General features: G+C 48.2%; 1 protein-coding gene across 2 annotated transcripts in view; it reads left to right on the forward strand.

Annotated features, from left to right (window-relative positions):
* ERMP1 (endoplasmic reticulum metallopeptidase 1) overlaps positions 1–25,486 on the forward strand; it is a 707,614-nt gene that overhangs the window by 278,031 nt on the left and 404,097 nt on the right. For both annotated transcript variants that reach the window (XR_011280380.1, XM_069626023.1), the window contains exons 4-5: positions 1,848–1,953; positions 21,648–21,794. Coding sequence is in view for 1 of the 2 variants with exons in the window: in XM_069626023.1 (XP_069482124.1) it covers positions 1,848–1,953; positions 21,648–21,794 (253 nt within the window). In the remaining variant the exon portion in view is untranslated. The remainder of the gene's footprint in view (positions 1–1,847; positions 1,954–21,647; positions 21,795–25,486) is intronic.

A 25,486-nucleotide genomic window follows, 5' to 3' on the forward strand; every position in this document is an offset into this window, starting at 1 on the left:
TTTCATCAGTTTACTGAAGAGCTCTCCCAGATAACGTGTGGTTCTTCATATCTGGTCCTATGATTCATTCAGATATGTGCTTCCTTGTATCTATCACATTCTGTAGTTCCTTGTCTAAAGTTCTGTGGTTGTAGGCTCTCCCTCAGCCTATGCTCTCCTTCTGGTAGTCGGATTTACCACACGCTCCCAGTTTTTCTCCAACCTCTCCACGGCCTTGTCATTTGTAGTTTCACTTTGATAGCCCTTTCCCAGACGTTGGGTTTCACAGCTTCAATCCCTTCTGATGGGTCTGTTCCACTGAACTTCAGAGCTTCACCTCTTTTTTTTTTTTTTTTTTGTCTTCCCATAGACCTTGGCTGGAGTACATATGTGCTCTGCTCTCTGGCCCCTCATTCATAGTCTTTGTCTGACAGCATATCTTAGGCACCCTTCTATCACGGGTCACCCAGGGCTTCCATTTGCTCATATTTCCTGGTCCTTGGAACCTGACCCTCCTTCGGTCCAACTGTGGCTCAGTTGCACCAGCAAGTAGGCTCTCTTGCCTCGTCCCCTGGTGGAAAGGGCTGCAGGCCATTCAAGAAAAGCTCTTTTGATCTCCAGCTAGCCTGTCCCTGTGTGTCTAGGGATGTTGCGTGAGGGTAATCGTTCCTCCCTCTTCTCTCCTTTCTTTGCTGTTCTCCATTCCTTTATAGTGCATTGGCTGGGCATGTGTTCTGATGTCTTGGGAATTTTGGTCGGTCTAGACATCTAAACAGGTGTTTGCCCTTTAAATAAGCAATTCCCCTCATGTGTGTTGTCCGTATATATATCCTTCGTTCTTAAAACTGGACAAATGTTGGTATCCACAGGACTGGATCCATTGGAAAATGTGAGATATGCAACCGTTTTCTGATTGTATACATTTCTGGTGTTATTGGGGAAAGCACAATTCTTTGATCCATTTGTAAATGTTACTTTGTGTAATTTAGAGATGTTTTGTCAAGTCAAGGATGTGGATATACTAACCGATGAAAGTTAGAACTGGAATGTGCAATGCTATTCGAAAATTAACATATATAGAAAATTGATCACAGAAATTAATGTGTGTGGAAAGTAGTGAGAATCAAGCAGGTAGGTTAATTTCGTTTTTTGTAGCCAAGCTGCTTGTTATTGTGTAACATTGTGGCGACTTCCCCTGAAAGGAGTCACCTAAATAACTTTCTTCAAATAAATTCGAGTTTTTAGTGAACCACCCTGTTTCTTGCTCAGAAATGTAGGGTGGGACTGTGCATTAAAGGGAATTATATCGGGACACCCGCAAATATTAACATAGCGCAACAAAAATCTTACAGTGGTTAGTTCGATATTGGATTGGTTGCAGTGACAAAGACAAGTAAAGACACATAGTACAATGGTGCGGTCAACGGAGCACTTTTGTTACTGAGGCACTGCTTTTCCAGTCCATGGCTTTGCTTTCGCCAAGAGTAAAATTCTCAGAATGCATTGGTTTGGTAAATAAAAGCCCATGAGTTTAAAAGAGTACCCCAGCGCCCCAGCGATGTGGAGTTGCTTGGTCACCCCAGACAATAGATTTCTTTAAGGTTGGAATAGGTGTTTTTTTAAGGACTTTGTGGGGTAATATTTTGGGTCTTGTTAATTGGTAGAATCCGTGTAGATGGTAGGGAGGGCAAAGCATATGTAGGGAGGTGTTTGGTGCACATATGGAATGTCTTTACTGCATGAATGGCCTTGTTGCGTTTTTATACTGGCCACACCTAGCTTCATTTTCCACATGGTAACTGATGGGGTTTAGGACTAACAGTGCAAGAGTTAAACAGTTAAGTAACATTTCCCTCTTTTGATTTTAGGCTAGTCATGGCTTCATCACACAACATCCCTGGGCAAAGTTGGTTCGAGCTTTTATTAACTTGGAAGCAGCAGGTGTAGGTGGCAAGGAGCTAGTATTTCAAACAGGTAATGATTGTCTTTTACAGTGATGCAATTAATCCTCTGTTCCTCCCTACATATGCAGTAGGGGATTTAATTGCCCTTTTCTCCAGTTGGCTCTTTTAGTGGATAAGCATAGTCTGGGGCTGACTATCAAAAATAATCCAGAAACCTTATCTGGAGACCTTGAAAGGTACCATCATAACAGACTTTAATGTTGTGCAGGCAGAAATACAATTCACCGCTCACTTTCCCGTGCATGAACTATATGAAGGTTGCATGCTCATCAGTAGATTCACATATGTCCAAATATCAGGTTCGTTCAACTTGCAAATAATTTATTTGATATGATATCGTATGATATATTTTATTTGTGTCGCGCCCATGCACAAGTGTTTAATTTGACCATCGTTTTTATCCTACACACCCGTCATCCTTCCTGCTCTTTTGTATATTTATCACTCAAGATGGTGTTTAGATTTTTTTTGTTTTACCTCAACACAAGTATTACGCGAGCCTAAGCACAGGGCACGCTTCATATTCGAGGGGTAGGTTGGAAGGCAAGTGCCTACTGCTCTTCTTTACAAGTGATCATCTTCGACTCCACACTCTTTCTCCCCTCACAACTTCTCCAAGAAGTCACACTACCAGCTGCACACCCACATTCTTCCTTTCCTCTCCTTCCCCCAGAAGCTCACTGTCTCCAGCCCAGGGATCGTATCTCTCCAGGACTGAAATCTCTGCACTGGCTCCCAGTGGCTGCAAGGATTAAGTTCAAAATCCTCTGCATCATCCACAAGGCCTTCTGGGGAATTGGGGCTCAATACCTTCAACTCTCTCTTCCTAAATATCTTCCCTCTCAAGCTCTTCACTCATCTGCCTCCAACTCCCTCAGGGTCAGCAACGAGTTGGCGGTAGATCTCTCTCTTCGCCTGGGCCTCCCCCTGGAACAGCCTCCCAGCCTCCCAGAAACTTGAGGAGAACCATCTTCGGTTCCGGAAGCACCTAAAAACCTTCCTCTTTGCTTCTGCTTTCTCTCCCCCTCTCTCCTCAGGTGCAGGGGTTGCCAAGAAGTCATGGATGATACTGAGACTGCACGGGTCATCTGTCCACCTATCTGATCTCAGGCCCAAGCCCTGCCAGTTGCACGCTTGCGCTGCCTTCCTGGCAACCCCTGCACCTGAGGACTGTTTTCTGTATCCCTACAGTCCCCAAACCAGCACTTATGTCTGCACTCACCCTGCACTTGCCACCAGCTGGCCGTTCTTTATTTATTTATGTTATTATTTTATTATCCCATGTAGTGCACTCCCCCTCCCCCCCGCACTTTTCCTTCCCCCCACCCTTGCCTCGTCGCGCCTTGAAACACTTGTGTATAGGCGCGTTATAAATGTCATATATCATATCATATCTTAGTTTTGACTCTTCATTGGTGATTTATGCCAAAACGAATGGTATGCACTGCAGAAAAAGGAATGCCATTTTATCTTTCCTTTTGACAGGCCTGGACATTTCAGAATTAGCTGAGTGTGGATTTGTATTGGTTGACTTTACTTCACCCTAGTCTTCTGTATTCCATCTCATCCTTCTCTCTCTCTTGGTTTTGTGATGGTTGCAGTCTGATCGGTCCTATTCTGTCTCGTGGGCCAGTCTTTTATCCTCTCATCCACTACACTATGGTGTCACCCAAGGCTCTATCCTTGGACGTTTACTGTTTTCTATTTACACTATCCCTCTGTGTGCAGTGATACATTAATTTAACCTTTCTTGTCATTTCTAAGCTAACACTACCCAAATATTCCTTTCCCTATCCTAATTTTCAGAAACTCTCCACTCTTTTGTGTCATCTTACCTGACAACCACCCAATCTTGGATGCCCTGCCACTTTCTCCATCTTAATCCTTCCAAGACTGAAATCTTGTTCTTTCTTCTCCTACCCCCACCGGTCTGCTCTTTCCTCTTGCGGTTATCCCCTGATCGTCTTCTGCTCGAAATGTGGGTGTCCTCTTTGATTCGGCTTTCTCCTTATCACACCGCTATCCCTGCCTTCATCTGTCACTTCCATGTATTTAATGTAAAGGTGCGGTCCCCTAAGTAATCCAAGAAATACTCCAAAAGTAGTTAAAAATGGAGTGTACGAGTTGCAAGAACAAATACGAGTTTTATTGAACACTGACATCTGTGAGAAAAACCAGACGTCTCAGTGGATCTGAACTGGAAACCATTTCTCAATGTTATACTTCCGCGCTACAACATTTTAACGAAAAGAATTGTATGATTCTAACATGTTGATTGGTCGCTTGAAATTGGCCCCTAAAGAAAGCCATACATTAACAAATCTAACTGGTGGTTTCCTTTAATGCCACCCCTGGAATAGTAGCTAATGTGGCAGTCGTCACAAATTGGAACACGTTGATTGGTTGGTAAAATTCGTAGCGCAAGTTGATAGTTTGCTAGGTGCTGATTGGGTAGTTATGTTGGAGATGGCTTCAGACAATAGCATCCCACTGAGATGGACCAATGACTTTGAGTGGAAATCAGCAAGGGCAAACCTTTGTTGCCTTCCCAGAATACGCAATCACATAGCCTTGATTGGTTCCCTTCGCCCCTCGCCCCATGCATCTGCTTGCTCCTCACCTCCCATGCCGATACACGATGCCAACTCTGGACCCGACCTTCTAGTTATCTTCTCAAGCTGTACAGCTGCATGAATAAAATGTGGGTGCGGCCCTGCTGCTAGAAATAAATTCCTTGTGTTCATTTGTTCAACCACACACTTTTATTTATAGTTCAAATGCCCTGTGCTCCATGGGGGGGCTGTTGTTCCCATCCTATTTCTATATTTTGGCATTGCCCCCGTGTGCATTATACTGTGTCCTTCACGATCATTGTGTATTCCTTAGTTTATTGTCCAGGAAGGCACCTGCTGTTTGGAAAGCAACTTCATGCCCCTGAGAAAATACTCCATTACAACAATTAACTACACCCTGTTTGCCATCGCTTTCCATTCTGACCTTTGCTCCATGAGCTTCTCTGCCCAACAGTGAAAATAAAATTCAATTAAACGGATAGTGCAGCCTTTAGCTAAACCATGATACTCTGCAATTTTCAACACTGGCTCCAATGTGGCCGTCCTCTTGCTCCCTGCACCAACTGACAATGCTACTTAATACAGTTTAAGCTACATAATAAAAACAAGCCCCACCTACATGCCCTTTTACCTAATACTATAGGTTTACTGACCCAAGTTCCCTCTAAAAGTACTCTTCTGCACGTGTTTGTCTGCACAGCCCCCAACCTAACAGCTCCCTTATGTGTGGAGCAACTATGTGTATTCTAATTACCCTGTGTTGTCACCAAACCACATGACCACTGCGTCACTATCCAGGCATAAACCCTTGCTAAAGTAGTTTTCGTAGCCTGTACTTGCACCCCCCTTTGGGACTCTGGATTTGTATCTTTGCAAACTTCGCTTTGTCATCCCTTTCTTTCTTTTCAGGCCACTAAACTTCCTCTTCGACTTACTGTCTTTTCTCAACTACTGCTCTGTTCTTTTACTTGGCCTTCCTTTTTCTCAGCTTACCCCTCTTCCTTCTTTCTACAACTCCGCTATCCCTGTTCTTTCATGTTCCTCCTCACCCATCCAACACCATTTCCCTTCTTTTGACTTCCTTTACTACCATTTCACTACTGTCTTTTCTTTCATTTTCTTTGCATTGTCTTCAAATGTCTACATGGCCTTGCCCCACCCTCTCTCTCTTCCTTGGTTTCTTTCTTTACCCCCCCCCCCCCCAATTGCGATCTGCTCCCAATCTTATACCTTCTTTCTGTACCTAAACCCCTTGTCGCTGGCTCTCGCTTTTTTCCAAATATATTTTTATTGGTTTTATACATGCATTGCATTGGATGTTTGCAGGTACATAAATAGCGCTGGGCGCTGCGCGCCGCGCGCTTGAGTTCAGTTGTGCAAGTGTTAAATCAACAAGGACAATGTCCTTCATAACAGAACAACAGTCATAACAACAACAGGTCAGGGGAGGGATTCTGGGGTGAGGACAGCGATTAGTTTAGCCCTGGTGGGCCGAAATGGGGTAAATGTGGGTGACAAGGGGACTTTGTGTGAGCTTTTATGCCCTTGATCGATTTCAGCTCGCAGTGCGTGGGATTGTTTAGGCCTTAGAGCCTCATTCCTGGGTTCGTTGACAGGCCAGACCCTGGACCTCTTTGTACCTCCGCACAGCCTTGGCCCCTTTGTGTTTAGTCGGTTTTGTTCATCCAACGCAGGGAAGGGGGTTGTCGTGCTAGGCCTGGAAATTGTTGGGTAAAGTCTAGAAAGGGAGCCCACGTTTGGAAGAATTTATCTCTGTTTCCGAGTCGTAGGGCAGTAATTTTCTCCGCTGCAATTATGTCCCAACATTTTGTCCACCACATTTGCACTGCCGGGCCCTCTGGGTTTTTCCACAGCCTGGCTATGGAGATTTTTGCCGCCGTGAGCAGATGGGAGCATAGTTCTGCTCTATGCCCGGAGAGGGGGAATTGGTCTGCCCCGCTTGATCCAAGTAGGACAATGCCTGGGTCCCAAGGGATGGTGAGGCCTGTGATTTTGTTGATGTGGTCCAGCACTGTTTTCCAGAACTCCGTGGCCCTGGGACATGTCCAGAGTAGATGAAAGAGTGTGCCTTTGTCTGGGCACCCTCTCCAGCAGGACGGGGGGATTGCGGGATTGCATTTATTGAGTATCTCTGGGGTCCGATACCATCTGAAGCATACCTTAAATGCACCTTCCTTGTTGGTAACGCATTTCGAACTCCTGTTCGCTCTAGCCCAGATGTGGTTCCACTCCTCCACCTCGATAGGTCTCCCTATGTCGTTTTCCCACTTTAGCATGTATGGCTCTTTGCGTGCTGGGTCGGTTCTGTCCAAGAGCTTATAGAGGGTGGAGATTCTGCCCTTTGGCGGGGGACCGGTGAGGGTGAGTTCCAGGGCGGTAAGGGCTCTGCTTCCATGGCGTTTCACCTCCCTGTTCGATAGCCAGTGGCGGAGCTGCGTGTATCTAAATCTCTCGCTCTCTGGCACATCAAATTTTTCCTTGCAGGCCTCGAAGTCCAGGGGGTTTCCCTCCTCATAAAAATCTTGCAGTCTTTCCAGCCCTCCATTCTTCCATCTCCCAAAGTTCTTGGGGTTACAGCCCGGGGTGAAATCTGGGTTTCCCCAGACTGGGGTGAGGGGGCCCGTCGTGCTGCGTAGATTCCAGAGTCGCGCTGCTGTCTTCCAGCTTCTTACAGTATTTACCGTCGCCGTTAGAGGACCCATGTCCCCGATTGCACTGGGTTCCTTTAGGTGTGGCAGCGACGTTATTGGACTTGAGCTCCAGGCCTCCTCCAGCTCCAGCCAGCGGGGCTTGGAGGTGGTGGGGAGCCAGGCGAACGCCGACGAGAGCTGAGCAGCCAGCACATATCTTGCCACATCGGGCGCTCCCAGGCCTCCAGTCTCACGGCCCCGGAGCATGATCCTTCGCGAAATGCGTGGCTGTTTCCCCTCCCAGATATAGCTCATGACATATTTTTGTAGCTTCTGGATCTCCTGTTTCGGGATCAAGGTGGGTATGGCAGCGCACTGATAAAGGAGTCTGGGGATGAGGTTCATTTTCAGGGCAGTGATTCTTCCGAACCATGAGATCTCCTGCTTTTGCCATCGTCTGATATCAGCTCTGAGTTCTCTCAGGAATGCCGGGAAGTTTGCTTTGTATAGTCTGCTGGGAGCGCCGGGGAGCTGGACCCCCAGGTATGGGAGGTTCTTCTTGGCCCAGGGTATCTGGTATTTTTCCTCCAGGTCTGCTACTAGCTGGCTCGGTAGGTTGATGCTCAGTGCTGTAGATTTGGTAAGGTTGACCTTAAAGCCTGAGGCGTCCCCGAATTCTAGCAGTTCTTTCCATAAGGCCTTCATGGATTCCTCTGGCTTGACTAAGGTGAGAAGGACGTCGTCGGCGTAAAGGGCGATTTTATATGTTTGGGCCTTGATTGACAGCCCTTGGATCTTTACATTGCGGCGAATTCTGGTCGCGAATGGCTCCATGGAGAGGGCGAATACCAGGGGGGAGAGGGGGCAGCCCTGTCTAGTGCCCCTTGAGATTTTGATCGTGTCGGATCTGACTCCATTCATTCTGAGGCTGGTGGAGGGGTGTTGATAATTAGCTAGTGTCCATTTTATAAAGTTTGGGCCGAAGCCGTAATGAACGAGTGAATTTCGAATGTAGCCCCAGTCAACCATATCGAAAGCTTTATGTGCGTCCAAGGATAGTACCATCGCTGCCTGCCCCCTCCTGTTGGCTGATTCAATGACATTGATAGTTCTTCTTATATTATCGTGGGTGCTACGGCCGGGTATAAATCCCGTCTGATCCGGGTGGATGATAGCCGGGAGCAGTGGGGCCAGTCTGTTCGCTAGGGTTTTAGTGAAAATTTTTGCGTCATAATTCAGGAGGGTGATTGGTCTATATGAGGTGCACTGGCTCCGGTCTTTTCCAGGTTTCGGCAGTAGCACTGTGATTGATTCTTCCATGGAAGGAGTGGTTGTGCCTGAGGATAGAAATGAGTTAAATAGGGTAGCCAGGTGGGGGGCTAGGATGTATGCAAACTTTTTATAGAATTGGGCCGTGAGCCCGTCTGGGCCGGGGGTTGAGTTTTTCAGTTTGGTTATGGTTTCACTGACTTCTTCTGACGAAAAGGGGGCTTCCAGGGCCTCAAGTTGCGGACCTGGGAGGGGAAGTTGTACTTCAGCTAGGTATTTGGCTTGTGCTGCTTCGGAGGTGGGAGCACCCGACATAATCGATCTATGATGAGAAGCCATTATTTCCATTTTCTCTTTGATAGAGTAGCGAAGTGTCCCTTGCTCATCAGCGAGGCTGTGGATGAGGTTTCTAGTTTGTAGCTTTTTTAGTTTGTGAACCAGGAGCCGATTTGCTTTATTGCTGTGCACATAATAAAACTGTTTTGTGTAAGTTAGCGCTCTGACAGCTTTGTCGGCCAGGTGCATTTCTAGGGAACGTTTCGCCTTTTGGTGGATGCGGCTCGCTTTCCTGTTTGGGCCTCGTTTAAGGGTGTTTTCCGCTTCTGCCACCTCTGCTTCGAGTGCGTCTTGCTGTACTTTATCCCGACGTCTGAGTCGGGCTGTGCAGTCGTTCACCGTGCCCCTGATGACGGGTTTCATGGCGTCCCAAATCATAGCCAACGATGAGTCTTCGGTAGTGTTTTCCCTGAAATAATTCTTAAGGGCTTCCGCAATTTCAGTTCTGGTTGCGATGTCTGAGAGGATGTGCTCTTGGAGTTTCCATTGCCTCTGGGGTGGCTCCGGAAGGCAGGATACCCTTAGGTTCAATGTGACTGGAGAATGATCTGAGAGGGCTCTGAGCCCGATTTGGATGGCTTCGACACAGGGAATGAGGTTACTTGAGATTAGAAGGAGATCGATCCGTGAGTATCCCAGGTGCACGTGAGAGAAGAAAGTGTAGTCCCTCTCCCCCATGTTGGCCAGTCTCCATACATCTATGGTGTCGGTTTCCCTTAAGAATTCTGCCATGGCCAGGGCTTTGCTGAAATCATCATTCGATGGTGGGAGCGATTTGTCAAGATTTGGGTCGGGAGTCAAGTTGAAGTCACCCCCTATGAATAATTGACCCTCTCTGAAGGCAGACAGAGTTGGTAGGAGATTCCGCAGGAATTTGCTTTGCCCGGTGTTTGGGCAATATATGGCGACGATGGTGATGGGTAGTTCTACCAGGAGGCCTTTTAGCAGGAGATAACGGCCCTCGGGGTCCCGTTTGGTGGTTATATTGGTCAAAGGTAAGTCCCGGTTTAACAGGATGGCCACCCCCCTCTTTTTGAGATCTGCTGAAGCAAAGAAGCTTTTGTTGTATCGGTGGAAGGCAATGCGGCGTTCGTCGCTCCTGAGGAGATGAGTCTCCTGTAGGCAAGCAATGTCAGGTGCCAGTTGAGCGAGCCTGTGTTCCACAGACTTTCTTTTCCGGGGGGAGTTTAGACCCTGGACGTTCCAGGTCAGCATTGAGAGTTCCTTATCCGGTTGAGACATTATTAGGTAGGATTGATAGCGGGTTTATGTGGCATCTTTTGGATTGTAGAGCTGGGGCCTCCTCAGCGCTGAGTGGACCCTCCGCCACTGCCTTGGGGCCGCCGTGCGGGGAGGGGGGCGCTCCGATTACTTGTATTTTGACCTTCGTTTCCACGTCACCTCCCGCCCGAGCCCAGACTCCGAATCTCATTTTCCCCCCGCCCAAGGAGAACCAACAACATAAACTAAAACATAACTTAAAACAGTTAACATGTACAGGTATCCAGACCAGCCTTCTACCAACGGGGCTGTCGGCTGGGTCACGGACGCCAATTGTGTCGGAGACCACGGGGTCTCATGCTGTAGTGGTGAAGTTCTTGCAAATCAAGAGAGCGCTCCGCCGGCAGCTCTGGCCCACCCGGCTGTGAGGACACAGGGTAGGTTGGCGCCGCCCCGAGTAGGCCATATAAGTGTGAGTATTTAGGGTAGCCCTTTTGGCCCCCAGGAAGGTGGGCCGGTGTATGTTGACAGGTTCTGGAGAGGATCAGCATGGGACCGGGAAGACCGGCCTCTCAGTTGGTGTTGGTTTTATTCCCCCTAACAGGAGGGCCGCGCATCCTGCGTCGGCCAACCACCCGGGACCAGGAGCAAGAGGCCCCCCCCCCGACCCCCTCGGGGGAGCGGGCCGGGTCCCCTGGGACCTCCCCCTCCAGGTCCGGATTCATAAACACTGCAGCCTCCCGCGGGGATGGAATTTGCTGAGTCTTTCCCTCCCAAGTGAAGGAGAGACCTGAAGGGAAGCTCCAGCGGTAGGGGATTTTGCGCTCTCGTAGCCAGTCGGTCATAGGTTTGAGAGCTCTTCGTTTGGCTAGGGTGGAAGCAGCTAAGTCTTGGAACAGGGCGATCTCCGAGTCTCGGAAGTGGATCTGGCCCATGGCCCTGGCCTCCTGCATGATCTCCTCTTTGAGTTTGTAGAAATGAATCCTGACCAGGACATCGGCCGCCCCATTTGACCTCTGCCTGGGTCTAGCCCTGTGTACTCTGTCCAGTTCCAGGGGAGAGTTGTCTGGGAGGGTGATAATGTGGCGGAGAAGGTCGGAGACGTAGGATGGGAGCTCCTTCTCTGAGACTGCAGCTGGGATTCCCCGGATTCTAATGTTATTCCGCCTCGAGCGGTTTTCAGCGTCCTCTTGTCTGGCCTCAAGCGCCTCGCACCTGCACTCCAGGGCCCTGATCCTGTCGGCCCCCTCTCCGATCTCAAAGTTCTGCTCACATAATGTAGACTCAATCTCCTCGGCTCTGGCCTCCACCTCCCCCACTCTCTTGTCTAGCTGGGTAATTTGGGTCTTGACCTCCTCAGTGCCCTTCTGGAATTCCCTGGTGAGGGCCGATAGAAGCTCATGGAGGTCTGCTTTCGTGACCGCCTGTGATGCTTGGTCACCGGGGAGGCCGTTCCCCATCCCCGTGTCCATGCGTTCACCCCTCTTGCTTTTTTCCCCCGCAGGAGGCATTGTTAATAGAGTAGAAATATCCGACTGTTTGGCGGCTTTGCCCGATTTGGACATGGTAACCCGGGGACGCCCCTGCAGCTACGACGGGGGCGGAGGGGCCACCAGCCAGGCCCGAGGGGCAGCAGAGCGTCCAGTTAGGGCGAGATGCGGCAGGTGCCGCCTTACCTTGTGGCAGTGCTTTAGGGGGGGCTACCTCCCCTCCCCGGAGGTGCCCGAAGCGTGCGGCGAAAGGAAGTCCAGGGGCTCAGGAGAGTGAGGAAGAAGCTGAAGGGAACCCCGGCGCGGGCCCAACCTGCAGGGTAGGAAGCGTGGGGAGACCCCGGGGTCGTTAGTTGCCGGGTTCGCCTTGCTTCCGGAGATGAGCCCCCCCTGGGAGGTATGCTGGGTGATGGGGCCTCCGTGGCCCTGAGGTGGATGGGCCCCGTCCACACTGAAGCGGGCAGATCCAGGCGGCTGCGTAACTGAAGTTGAGGCTTTGTGGCCGAAGTGAGGAGGAAAGGGCGGGGGCTGCTGCGGCGAGCTCGCATCAGCCCCTGGGCGTCTATTCAATTGTGGCCTCTGTCCAGGTCTGTCCAGGCCGGGGGGCCCCCCCTGATCGTTCCGCAGGACCGCCGGTCCGGAGGTCTGGAGGCCGGGTCCCCAGGCGGCCCGCAGCTGCTGGGTGCCCTCCGGATCGGCTCAATTTGCTGGTCTGCCCCCACAGGAGGCGGGAGGCAGACGGTGGTCGCCGAAGTAATTATCCAGGAGGGAGGAGGGAGGAGGGAGGAAACCAGCCCCCACCCGGGCACCGCGGCCCCGATCGATCGGCTGGTGCGTGGGGCTGGCGTAAAACGGCAGACCGCCGATCCTTGGAGCAGGAGAAGCGGGGGAGGGGCCCCCAGAGCCGGAACCACCCTCGGGCGCAGCCGGGCCCCCGAAGGGAGCCGGAGAGCCTCCGGGGCGATGTGGTGGCCGAGTCGCTGGGTTCCGCCGGCCCGATCCCGCACCCGGGGTGCTCCGATCCAACCCCTAGGCCCCGGGGTTAGTGCCGGGCAGGGTGGGCGGCCGCCATCTTGCTACGTCCTGCGCTCCCTCTTGGTGTGTCGCAGGCGGCAGATCTTTGCCATCCGCGTCTGCAGGGCTCCACTATGCCGCCCCAGTGTTCCGCAGCATCTCAGCTGTCGATCGCTGAAGAGTGGATCGAGAAGATCTATCGTTCACCGGGCATTTTCCGTGGCGACGTGACACCAGCCGGGAGCTCTCACTGAGCACGTCCGACTGCCATGGCTCCAAGCCACGCCCCCTGGCTCTCGCTTTTGTGCCTTTTCTTTGCTGGCTCCCAAACACTGGAATCCCTTGCCCCGAGACATCTGCTTCTCCTCCTCCTCCTTCCTTCATGTCTTTCATGTTCGTTCAAAAAATAATCTCATTTGTTTTCTTGACTCATTTACTTTCTTTTTAATCAGTTCTCTTTGTACTCTTATCAAAACTATTGCTTACTTTTTTATTAGAAAGTGGTTTGGCAAAAGTGCGTAATAAATGAAAATACCAATTTGTTGCAAGCTAATGGTGTGCCTATGTGGGAGACTAAGTGCCTTTTCTTGTTAATTTTGCTGGGTCTTGCAACAGCTCTGAGAAGTAACAAATCTGTGTCTATAAATGCCTTTAAGGAGATTTCCAAATAACTCCAAAGGATAAGGGGCCCGCACATCAGCTTGTTGGATTGTTAGATTCCCTAATTGGTGACAAAGGGTCCTGTGACTTCATAATAGCACAATATTGGGAACGACGCCCCTATTATACTGCTTTGGTTCTTATTAAGGTTGCACTGCTGAAAATGTATTCTGGTGCGTTTGCTTCTTTTTTTCCTTTCTAACAATTCTTTTTTTTAAGTTTTTTTTTTTTTTTTTCCCAAACCTGAATTCACTTGTCTTAAAAACTGGGACATTTCTCTGGGTTTTGGAATGTGAAACCAGCATTGGCACAACCAGCTGTTTGGCTGGTCTAATGAATGGCGATGGGCATGCTTTTGTGACTACGCCCTGAATAATTTTGAACAGTTCAAAATATATATGGACGTTTTTTTAAAGTGTCATTCTTGTAGTCAATTTGTGGCTAACGGGTATAGACAATGGTTTAAATTTAATAAACTGTTCTTGGCTATAAAAAGGTGCATTATAAACATTTTGAGGTTTTCTAGTTGTACAGAGGTGGTAGGACATGTAGTGCAATGTGCTTCATGGCCTACGTGTACTGCAAGTAATATACAATAATGGTAGTAAAATATTATTGTATCTAGTGCATATTTTTGACCCATCTGCACGTGCTTAACTCTTCTTCCACTTCTAAGCACTGCAATAATGTGTGTAAAGTTACTCAATCATTTGACGTTGGAAGGATAAAAGGGCTGAATCACTCTTAACGGAAACCAAGCCTCAGTCACATAGGATACATTTCTGTTGTAGGTGATCAACCGGCAGACATATTTGAAAGGTGAAAATGTTCCACCATGTTTCTCTGGTGCCAAAACACACTACTTTACTGAAACCTTTTAATGATTTTCTGCGCTGTGGTGTTAAGGCCATTCTAAGAAATGCTCTATCTGATGTCAACAATGCAGTTACTTCCAACACAAATGCTAGCCTCTCACAAAAGTGCCACCCTCATAATAAATGCAATTTTCTGGCTTTGCTCCCAACTAATGGCCTTGCAAAATGAACCGACACAAGTGCAATCTAGAGCACTTAAACACCAGTCGTGCCCAAGAAGCCCATACATTGAAGAGAGGGCGCGGGTGGGGGTGGGGGGGCAGAACGTCTGACATTGACAGGTCATCAAATCCAGGCCTACACCTCTGACCTGCAATGCAAACACCAAATCCAAGCAGACAAGCATGTGAAGACCCACAGGCAGTGTCTTGCCTTCCTTTTGCTTCGAATCATTTCAGATCACACTATAAGCGCTGACATCATACCACCCTTTGCTGGAGACCAACAGACAACCTCCGTCCTAAGAGAAATCTTCTCAACCTCTTTGTAGACTAATCCAATGCTCACAACACAGCCAACAGCATCCTGCTTGCTACCAAAATTCCACCTGTCCAACCATGAGTGCAGACAAACCATATAACTTCCTCCTCAACACCCTGCTCCCTCTGTATCTGATCACATCATAGACCGCCATCTACAATTGCTCATTGAAGGCAACACACTTACAATTCATCACAATATTTCATAAGACCATTCCGTCCGATTAAAATATATGTTTCAATACTACTGGCGAAAGAGAAGGATTCACACTTGTACACACACTCCATTGCTGCAAAAGCATCCCCCTTGACTCCATCCTGGTCTTGTCCACTCTTACCTTTCTCTTAACCGACCAACTTCCCTCAAACAACCCTTCAATCACATACAGCTTTGTGGCTGCTGCAGCTAACCTCATGGTCAACATCCAACACTTCATCAACCGTGGAGAGTTCAACCTATTGCTGGAGGGAAAGGAAAACACTGCCATGAAAGCACTGACTGAAAATCTGGATGCATTCCGTCTCAAGCAACTATTGCAAGGGCCCGCTCACCCAGCCACACAGACATTGGAATGAATGTTCTGCAATGTTAATCTAATGGTGGCACACCCCATCCAACCCTACCTTGGGGATGGCCACCTCAATATTTGCTTCACTGTTCATACCACTGCTGCATCATTTCACAAAAACATGAAGGCCCCACCAGCATCGAGCACACAGCAAAGGATATCCAGTTGAGCAAGCTTCCCACAGCTGTGGAAGCCTATAAAGCTTGCTTTACCCAGAAATCCCAGTCAAATGATTCCAAATTCTCCATGAATGAACATCTCAAACCAATGATATGATGGTCCTAAAAAAAAAAACACCCAAAACTTCCAAAATGGCAGGCTGCCTGGTGGTATGTCAACTTCACAAATTAAAATCGAATTAATCAAATGTGGTGGAAAATGACCCCAGGACCAACAAATCTACATTTTACTGATAATTCTGTATGTAAGGGGAGGAGAAGTCACAAAGGCCTACCTCTACGCACATCATAAAGAATGTGTTGAGTGCCCTCAGAAGGAAATATTTTAATCACCTCCTTCGTCTGTAAATTCACACCAACCCCATCACAACAACTCTGTGAATTACCCTCAACCATTTCATGACAATAGTTTGAAATTTCAGGCCATTAACGCCCAACTATATGCAATTCATTTAGGACATTAGACATCGAGCCAATGGGACCAGCACCTAACCATGCACCTGGTGTGACTGTGAACCGCCCACGCACTCATTTGCAATCCTAGTCAACACTCGCAACCCAGAAGGATAATCTGAAAACCCTTGCTCACCCAACCTCAACAAAACCATAATACAGCAATTTGGGCTTCCACCCCTCTGCCAATTACTCTGAAATCGACAACATAACGAGCAGTTCTGCAAGCCTCCACAAAGCAGGATATGTCAACTCGTTATTCTTTTTTAGGTAAAATTTCTTTTTATTGCTTTTTGAAGCTTATGTCACAACATACATTTTTCAATACGACAAGCGGAATGGACAGTAACCTTCTTTAACAAAGAGTACCTCCTCTCCCCCCTCCCAAACCCCTTTTGCAGACTCTGATGACATACAGACTTCTGAACCTATCAATAGAGGGAGATTAAGTATTCATCTTAAACCGATTGTCCCATCCTTGACTTAATTTGTATCTTTCTTTACCGGGCAGCAAGCCTTCCCACCTTTTGAACTCTTTGAAAGTCCTAATGTCCAGCCATCTTGGAACACTCAGCTCATTATATATCGGCCTGTAACTCAAACAGGTTGAGCGTGCGTAGACATTGGGGGCCCGTCCAGACAAAATCTTTGTATAACTGCGTTAATAGGGGTCTCCACTAAGTCTAGAAGGTTGCCCTATTTTCTAGTAGGTCCATTGACGATTTCTCCAATTGCCAAGATGTTCCATGACTCATGCCACCACAAGTTAATTTGGGGTTTGTCAGGCTTCTTCCAATTTGCTCCAATAACCAGTTTTACCGCTAATAGCATGTTGTGGCAATCGTCACCAGGTCCGTGTCTCAAGATCACTGGTTGAATGGGAATATTTAGCACAAAAGAATGTAATTAAGCACTGCAAGCCAAAATACTACCACTTTAGAACATTCCCACTTAACCTGTAATAGGGAACCAATAGCAGCACAGTTTCGCAAGCAGCTGTTTCGATATGTTCAGGCTTATTTTATTTAGTCTCAAGTATAGCTTCTAGGCATCTCTTTGTACTGGACACAGAGGAGGATTTTACCCATGCCCCCAATTGCTGGACATTCCTGTTCTGAGGGATTGTTCCCCCAGATCCCTCCCCCATGCAGCCATTCATGTACTATTTTAGGGGGGTTTAGCTGATATGAGAAATTCATAATGCACACATTATGTATAAAACATTTTTTGTTTTAAACCCAGACAACCCTGGGTGTTACAGACCTGGCTCGAACACTCCCTTTCCAGCAAAAACCTAGAATAATCTACTTCAGTATCACATAGCGACCAACAGCATCATGCACAAGTCTCAAACACCTTTCGGATTAATGAAGGGAACAGAATCCAATCTGGTACACACGAAAGAATAATTGTGAAGTACCAAATGACCTCGTCCTTGGAATCTTGGATCTCTTGGCAGCGTTTACCACCATCAGTTATGAAATCCTCTTCTAGACTTGTGTGCATTGGATTGGAGGGAATGGGGCTACAGAAAGTAGACCACCAACATGAACGCTAAGAGACCATGCAAGTGGCAGCAGTGCACGGTACAAGACAACATACCATAAGACTATACTTCAGACCATCCCGTCCCGCAAATGTATTTACGGGTTTCCGAGTGGTCCAGCCTCTCTCCACTATACCTACAATGCTGTCCTTTTGGAAGTAATACACCCCTCAAGTCCCACCTGCCATAGTTATGTGGACAGTACCCATTGCCTAGAAACTTGGTCAAGTCTCAACTCAAAACTAACAATACTTCTCTTGGATGGATGTCTTGACTAAAAGTCGCAGCTAAAACTGATGTTATGATCTGCATCTACATACCAATCCTCCTCACTCCCATTCCTTGTCCAGCGGCTATGGGAACCTGCCGACCCCCGAATGCAACCGTTGCAAATCTTGGATCTCCCTGGGCAATTATCACCCTTTTACCCAAGGTTAATGCTATAAAGTGAAGCAGTTTTTTTTCAGCGAGGATCCCTCTTTCACATTATGCCAGACCTCTGGCCTGCAGAGAGCCATGGCAGTAATCAATCTTGTACTGTCAAATACTAATCTTAGAACGATGGGAACATCACCTGGCTCTCCTGACACACCACTTGCTCCTGCCGTAAACTGGCTTAGTTTATATTCTTGTGTACCACCCACAATAACTTCCATGGCAGGAGCCCAGAATCCACCATGCAGAAGTTAACATGATTTGCACCTGTCACACTGATCTTTAATCTTTGCTTCCTATGATCCCACACCATTGGCTATGCTGGCTAGGCCTGATGAGAACTAAAGAGCTAGAGGTTGCAGACCCCCTGGCCTGTCTGAATGCTCTGATTCGGCAATATGGCTCTAGAAACAGTCTTACACTTAAAGCAGAAACGCAAAGAAGTGTTCTTTTCATTCCTGGCCACCAACCTGTAAAACAGTCTACTTGAGTTACTCTGCACTTCAGAAAACTACTTGAACATCAAAGGCAATTCAGATGTCCCGCAGCCCAGTTTCTGACAAAACATCAGTCCAGGATTCCCCTTCACCAATGGCATACATACCTTTTCCTTTTCCCACCTTTCATTGCATATACAAATCCCCTCCGCTCTGCAAACTAATGCCTGTCCACGTCGGTCCTCCTCAGCCCACATTATGGATCATAGCTGAGCCATGGAGACCTCTCTGCATGACTCTGCAGTACTTCCATCCCCTGCCATTCATACACCCTCATCTTTCAGACCAGCGGGCATCCTAGTATGGCTTTGCTAGTAGCTCATTTAACTGGGCATTTTCCCTCTAGATTTATAAATAGCCACATGCCACCGATCCAAACCACCCAGAAAAACAATGCCCCATCAGAAATGGGTACTCTGTCCTATACCCATCAACTCCACAGGTTTACTTTGATCTCAGTGTCTTAAAACTAACCCTCGCTCCCAATTTCACTTCCTTAACCATGTGCAAAGAGGCTGCCTTAAATGGCAGACATTGTGCTAAATTAGGTATGGCCACATTATATTAAGCTTTACATGTCTCATTCCTCATCCGAGGACACAAAGGGAGCACAAGTAGACCATGGCTTAAGAGACTTCGAGCTAGAGTTGTGGGCTTCCTGGTGGGAATCATGGGTGGGAGTTGCAGGGTCACCCTCCGGTTACTCCTCTTGGACCTTGACCTGGTACACCTGTAAGAATAAAGGCCTATTGTTTGCCACCTACCAGTTTCCCGCAGACTAGTACACCACCGGTTTGAGGCAGGTGATATGTACCTTTGGACAGCCACTGAGTAATCAATGATCCAGCCAAAAGGACCATTCGACCCTGACAGTGCTTATACTGCCTGTGTTACCCCATATTCAAGTAGGGGTCCTCGTGCTCAGCCAATCACACCCAGAAATAGGCATCATCGCCAGGTGGGAAATCTTGTATCTTCCAAATACCACCGGACCTGTATGCCAGGATGGGCCTATGTGGGAGCTTATCAGCAGAAGAAACAAGGGGGCGATGCTGTAAAATATTGGAGTGGCTGGCTGACACGCTATTGAGGAATTCCACACAATAGATGGGATTTTTGTTGGGCAGACCTGGAGCGACAGAGAATGGGTGAGCTTGAGCAGCTGCAGCAAGGAGGGTGGCCTATTTTTTTTGGGACTACTGATCCAGAGATCTACTGGGACAGATCACCCACTATATACAATTATAAGTTGGTGCAGGGTGGGGGGGTCAATTGATCTCTGATGTGGGTGAGCAGTGGGATCTCTATTTCCCCAGCTGCATAGAGGAGTGAGGGAGAAATATATCCCTCAACTGCATAGAGTGGGAGAACGCTTGATCCTACCGCCCGCCCCGCTTATATAGAGCTGGAGGCATCTATCCTCCTCACTGCATAGAGTGGGGGTATTCGATCTGCACTTGACGACCCCCAACCCCTATGCTTCCCTGAGCGGGAGGGGCACTGAATCCCAACTGCAGTGAGGAAGCGGGGGCCACTCTGTCCCCACTGCAGTCTGTAGGTGGTGGCACTCTTGTCCTTGCTGCCGTGACTGGACATATACTATCTGAGAAGGAAGCATACTAGGCAGTTTATCGCTGCAGCTGGGCTTAAGAGGCCTAGTCATTCTGCCCTAGATGAACAGCAAATGGCGAGCTCCCAGCTGTATCCCGGAAACACTGTTGGTCAGGTGTTCTGGCCGCTATATACTGGAGGCTTCTACATTGGCGATCAGGGTGGAGACCAGGATCCCCATTAGGCAGGATACCCATATGCACCATAAATGAGCCCTTAGCCCAGTGGTCTTCAAACTTTTTAGGCCTGGGCCCTGCCCTGAACAAAATGTGGGCAGGCCGGGCCCCCCCAAAAATGCCAAATGGACAGTAAGTTGAAATGGCTGTAAACTATCGGGCCCTGTCACTGCACCCTACTCCCAGTATAGTCATTGGCCTTTCCCACCCGCTCCCATCACAGTATCTGGACTACTTCTCTTCTCCTAGCCGAGTCCCTGTGCTCTCCCCACCCCACCACAGACCCTAGGCTCTCCAAACTCTGCTCCCACCACTATCCCATGGCTCCTGCCAATCTTGCTGCCATCACAGTCCCTGGGCTTCCCCATCCTGCTCCCAGCACAGTCCCAGGGCCAGTGGTGGCTGGTTAATTTTTTAAGTGGAGGGGCATAAATATTTCCACCGGATATGCATAAGCGACCGAGCGTAGCGAGGGAGCACAAACAAATCAAGAACGGGATCAGGGGGGGGATCAGACATCTGTGATAGATATCCAGTAATAAAATACCCTCCCTGTCCCCTGGGCTCCACAGCACCGCAGAGTAGAGCTGATTTTGGCAGGTGGGTAGGGGGATTGTGCAACAAAGGCACATCGCCCCCAGCCTTGCATTGCTCAGTGAGCATGTGCAGCTGAGGAACCTAACTGAACTGTTTCCCTTTGACAGTTCAGCCAGCCCAGGAGCACTCCCTCAGCTGGAGGAAGCAGCTGAGGGAGTGCTCAGTGTTTCACTGGGCTGGCTCCTCGGCTCCTCCATAATGGGTAAGGGGGCCACTGGGTGGACGCCTCCTTGCCCATTATGGATGAGCCACCAGGCTCGTACTGGCCTATAGGGCAGTGCCTGTACCAAAAAGGCAAAATGCTAGTGTGGGCCAGTCAAAATGGGCCACTTTTCTGGCCAATGTGGGCCAGTTTGATGAGTTACTTCACTATGCAGCCAGTAGTTCTGACCATTTCTGCTGAATAAATATTATTTAACTATCACAATTTGCTTACATTTTAACAAAAAAGACCCCCTGGGTACTATTCAATCAGTCTGTGACTAAAGGAATGAATATCCATTTGGAACTGCGGGCCCCTTTTTCATTGGTACCTGGGACAGTTTTATGCTTCCATCCGACCATGTGAGCTGCCCCTGCCCATTTTCTAAAAAAAAAAAGTATATATATTTTGTATTTCATTTTTTACATTTCATGCAGGGCTCTCCCAGGGATGCGGCCGCGGCCCCCTGCAGGTGCGCCCCAGTTTGAAGACCTCTGGCCTAGCCCCTGTAGAAGTTTGTCCCAAATCCCATCCAATTCCTTGAAACAATACATATGTCGCATGTTCTGTGTATCCACTACTTTTTAGAATCTTTAAGGAGTCACAATTGTAAGCCTGGAAGGACAGTCAACCCTCCCACACCCAACAAATCTGAGAAAACTGTATAATATATGCAAAATATATGTTGTGCTGACAGAAATGTGATGTGTATATATAGCAGTGTTGATATGTTTTTGCAGTACAGATTTGCATATGGAGGCGCAAGTCCCAACATGTTTCCATTCCTCGTTTTGTCAGAAGTACCCAATTTGAAACTGTACACATAACTGCTTTCCTAACGGTCTTCCCTGGATCTGCTCTTCCATGGCAGGGCCTGAGAATCCCTGGCTGGTCCAGGCATACGCAGCTGCAGCCGTGCACCCTTTCGCCTCTGTGGTTGCGCAGGAAGTTTTCCAGAGTGGAGTTATCCCCTCGGATACAGATTTCCGCATCTACAGAGATTTTGGCAACATTCCAGGTAGGTCAGATGTAATGTTTTAAGTACAACACGTAGGAATGAACAATAGCATTTTCTAATATGTATGTGACTGGTGTAACGCTGTACAGAGCGATAAGGCGCGATTCAGCTTTTGCCCGGGGTGCGCCTGCTTTCATAGCAGTCTGGAGATAGGAGCCTTTTTCTAGCTGCTAAAATGGAGTCGAAATAAATAAAACCTTTGATAAAATAAATGGGTTTAAGGTTACTGAAGTCTGTACGCTTGTAAGAAACCACTACATTCCATAAGTTCTTTAACGGGCACACTGCCTCGTTAGCCCCTCCCTAATTCAATTGTTCCTGCAGTGCCTTCTGTGCCTTTGTAATAAAAGATTAACAAGCCATTCATAAAGACCACATAAGTGACTGATAACTAACATATGTAGAACTATATGTCTTAATTTTAAACGTGTTTGTGCCTAGCATATGCCCCTGCAATAGCGCTTGCGAAACTTTATGGCCTGGTACATTTGTGTTCTTAACCTGCACGTTTTGGGAGCCTTTTAGACATGGTACTACCGCTGTGGTAGCAACCGCCTGGGACATGGAAGACCTCCAACAGTTTGTGTGCTATATATGCCACAGGTTCTTCAGCACCCTTACCAGGAGGTTCCGTGATTCCGTTTAACCCCTTAATTGCTGAGGGTTTTCCCTCCCAGTGCCCAGCGCTTTATTGGAGATTTTGGTATGTCGCATTCAGTCCCTTGTAACTTTGGTTATAAGAGATATCTCGGCCAAATGTGACCCATTTTGTTCCTAAATCGATTGCTGTATAGGGGTGACACAAAATAACAAAAAAGAGAGCAAATTGTGTGTTTTTTTCCCAAAAATGCCAATGAAATGGTGTACAAAGAAGCCTGTGGTTCTTTTCGTGTAAGAGCTAGGAACCAAATGGCTTGCAGTTCTGAATTCACCATTTTCAAACCTTTCAAGAACAGGTTGAGTGGAAACAACTTTATAAAGTTACCATCAGTTTTGTGCGTGGTAGGCGATTTAACCCCCCCCCCTTTTTTTTTAATAATAGGACCTGCTTGGAAGGAATGGAAGGGGAGGGTAGGGAAGCTCGATGGGCACCCAGAAAGGAACACATTTCTGAAAAGTAGACAACATTCTAAGTTCTGGAAGAGGTGATTTGTACATGTCGGGCAACAACTATGTACCTACCATTATAATTTGGGCAATAAATTAGAAAAGTGAGTGAAAGAAAAGTATGTGCTGCAGATGTTTGGACCTGTAAGGTAATGCCTTCTGTCAATATTGAGAAAAGAAATGCACGGCTATATTCCCCCGACTCATCTAGTTAGGAAATCGCACACTTTTGGTAATGTTTCACAAAACAAGCAGTACCACAAGCCAAAACCTGAGCCATGGTGCATAGGATTTTTGATGCTGACGGACTAAACAGACGTACTTCCCAGTTGAAAATAAGGGAAACTAATCTGGTGAAGAATGGCAAGCATACATTTTTTGAAAGAGCACAGGCAGACCTTTTGAAGGATAGGCAACTTGTGCAAGTTAAAAAAGTGCAGTGTGCCTAAATTAGCGACTAAATGTAGGTCACATTTGGGAAATGAAAGGGCTGTGTAACAAAGTGCAGTAGGAAATGCGTGACAATGTTCTGGAAACCAAGAGGAAATCACAAATGTCCTACCTTCCCGCGTTCCCAAATGTGTCCTGACGAAAACACTACCTCACGTGTGTCGAGCACTGACCGGGACACAAAGGGAATAGGCTAAACCACTGGTATTTCAGACGGCCTAGGGAATACTGGTTTTGGCCGTCTGGACATTCCACAGATTTGGGCCTGGGTTGTCGCAGCCACCAAGGAAAACTGGGAACCCCATACATTTCTGAAAGGAAGACACCCAGGGGAGACCAGAGGTATGACCTTCGCCAATAGCCCAAGCATATATTACCACAAGGCCCAGTAAACTCCAGAAAGTGGAGAAAACGTTTTTTTTCAGACATTTGCCACCAGGAAACTACTGAAACAAGCCGGCAACAACACATGTCCTACCTTCCCATGTTCCCACAGGTGTCCAGACGAAAACAGTTCCTCACATGTATAGGTGCACTTACCTGGGTGCCAAGGGAAAAGGCTATACCACTGGTACCAAAGGGCTTAGGAAGAGGAAATTCTTATGTTCGGGGTGATGTCCCTGTCCTTGGACGTCCCTCTCCCATGTGGGTCGACCATCCCCAAGGCCAGCCTGGAGCTCTGGCTAGGCTGCGTTACAGTTTTTCCATACGGGAAAGGATGGGGACCATGCCGGGGCTCACTGGGACTTCTGCTGTGCTTGGGGTTGGTCATCCCACATGGGAGACAGTCTCCCAAGGGCAGGGACATCACCCCTGGCCATCCTGAAGCTGTGGCTGGGCTATGTTACAGATTTTCCCTCCAGGAAGGGATGGGGACTCTGCTGGGGCTCCCTGGGAATGCCGCCGCACTTGGGGATGGTCGACCCACATGGGAAACAGTTGCCCAAGGCCCAGGGGTGGACTGGGTCAGCAAAAGAGGCCCTGGAAATAATTTTCAAAGTGACCCCATGCTACACATTTTCAGCAAGCACAACCCTTTTCCTATGGGAAAATTTGAAAATGCCACACAAAAGAGGCCCAGGGTGCAGAGGCCCACCGGGAAATCTCCAGAGTTCCCTATGGGCCAGTCCACCCCTGCCAAGGCCAGGGACTTCACCCCTAATCGTCCTGTAGTTCTGGCTGAGCTGCGTTACAATTTTTACCTCGGGGAGAGATTGGCACACTTCCGGGGCTCTGTTGTGGGGAAAAGCTGTACACAGGCCAGCCAGAGCTCCAGGATTGTCAGAGGTGATGTCCTTGGCCCTGCAGTTGTGTCCCAGCCCACCAAAATACCTTCCCAGAACCCCCACTCCCACCCATATCACAAACAATCCAGCCCCAGTCCCACACACCCCACTGACAATGGGTCCTAACCAGAGAAGAAAAGAACTACTTGCATAACAAAGCAGATACCCCCGCTTTCAAGCCATCCCTGGTGCTCTAGTGACCCTAACCCTCCAGTAAAAACACATTTGCCCCTTCCTAGGGGCATATTGCCAGATTACACTAGCAATCTGCCCCTAGGGAAGGCTAATTGACACACCCCATCCATTTGGGGCATGAGTGGGAGAGGGCCACCCCCCTCATACAGGCCATCTCTGGTGTTCTAGTAACGCCCCAAACCCCAGTAAAAACAAATGTAACCCTCTCTAGGAGCAGATTGCCAGAATACACTAGATATCTGCCCATAGGGAGGGCTAAAGGACATGCCCCATCTATTTGGGGCAGGAGGGGGAGAGGGCCACACCCCCCCTTTCATAATTAATCAGAGTTTGAAAACACTCCTATGCTGCTTGCTCTTGTGACTCAGTCTATAATGCTTCTAAGGATCATTTGATGGCCGTGCTCCCCTCTACCTGCTGCTGCTTTTTGTTTATTGGCATTTAGAAATAACAAAGGTACAGTCACGTGTTCCTTTAAGCAACAGTACCAAGCATGATTTCACTTACAGTTCTTGCTGTCAGCCAATACGTTTAACATATAACAGATTTTAACAACAAAACAAAACAAACATGTTCTCCATGCATGCAAACTAGGTCATAGCCAGAGCAGTGGTGTGGTCAGTGCTTGGGTGTGAGGACCATCTAGGGACCAAT

This window comes from Ambystoma mexicanum, chromosome 6p (genome assembly GCF_040938575.1).
Source record: "Ambystoma mexicanum isolate Mex_15411 chromosome 6p, UKY_AmexF1_1, whole genome shotgun sequence".
Classification (NCBI taxonomy): domain Eukaryota; kingdom Metazoa; phylum Chordata; class Amphibia; order Caudata; family Ambystomatidae; genus Ambystoma; species Ambystoma mexicanum.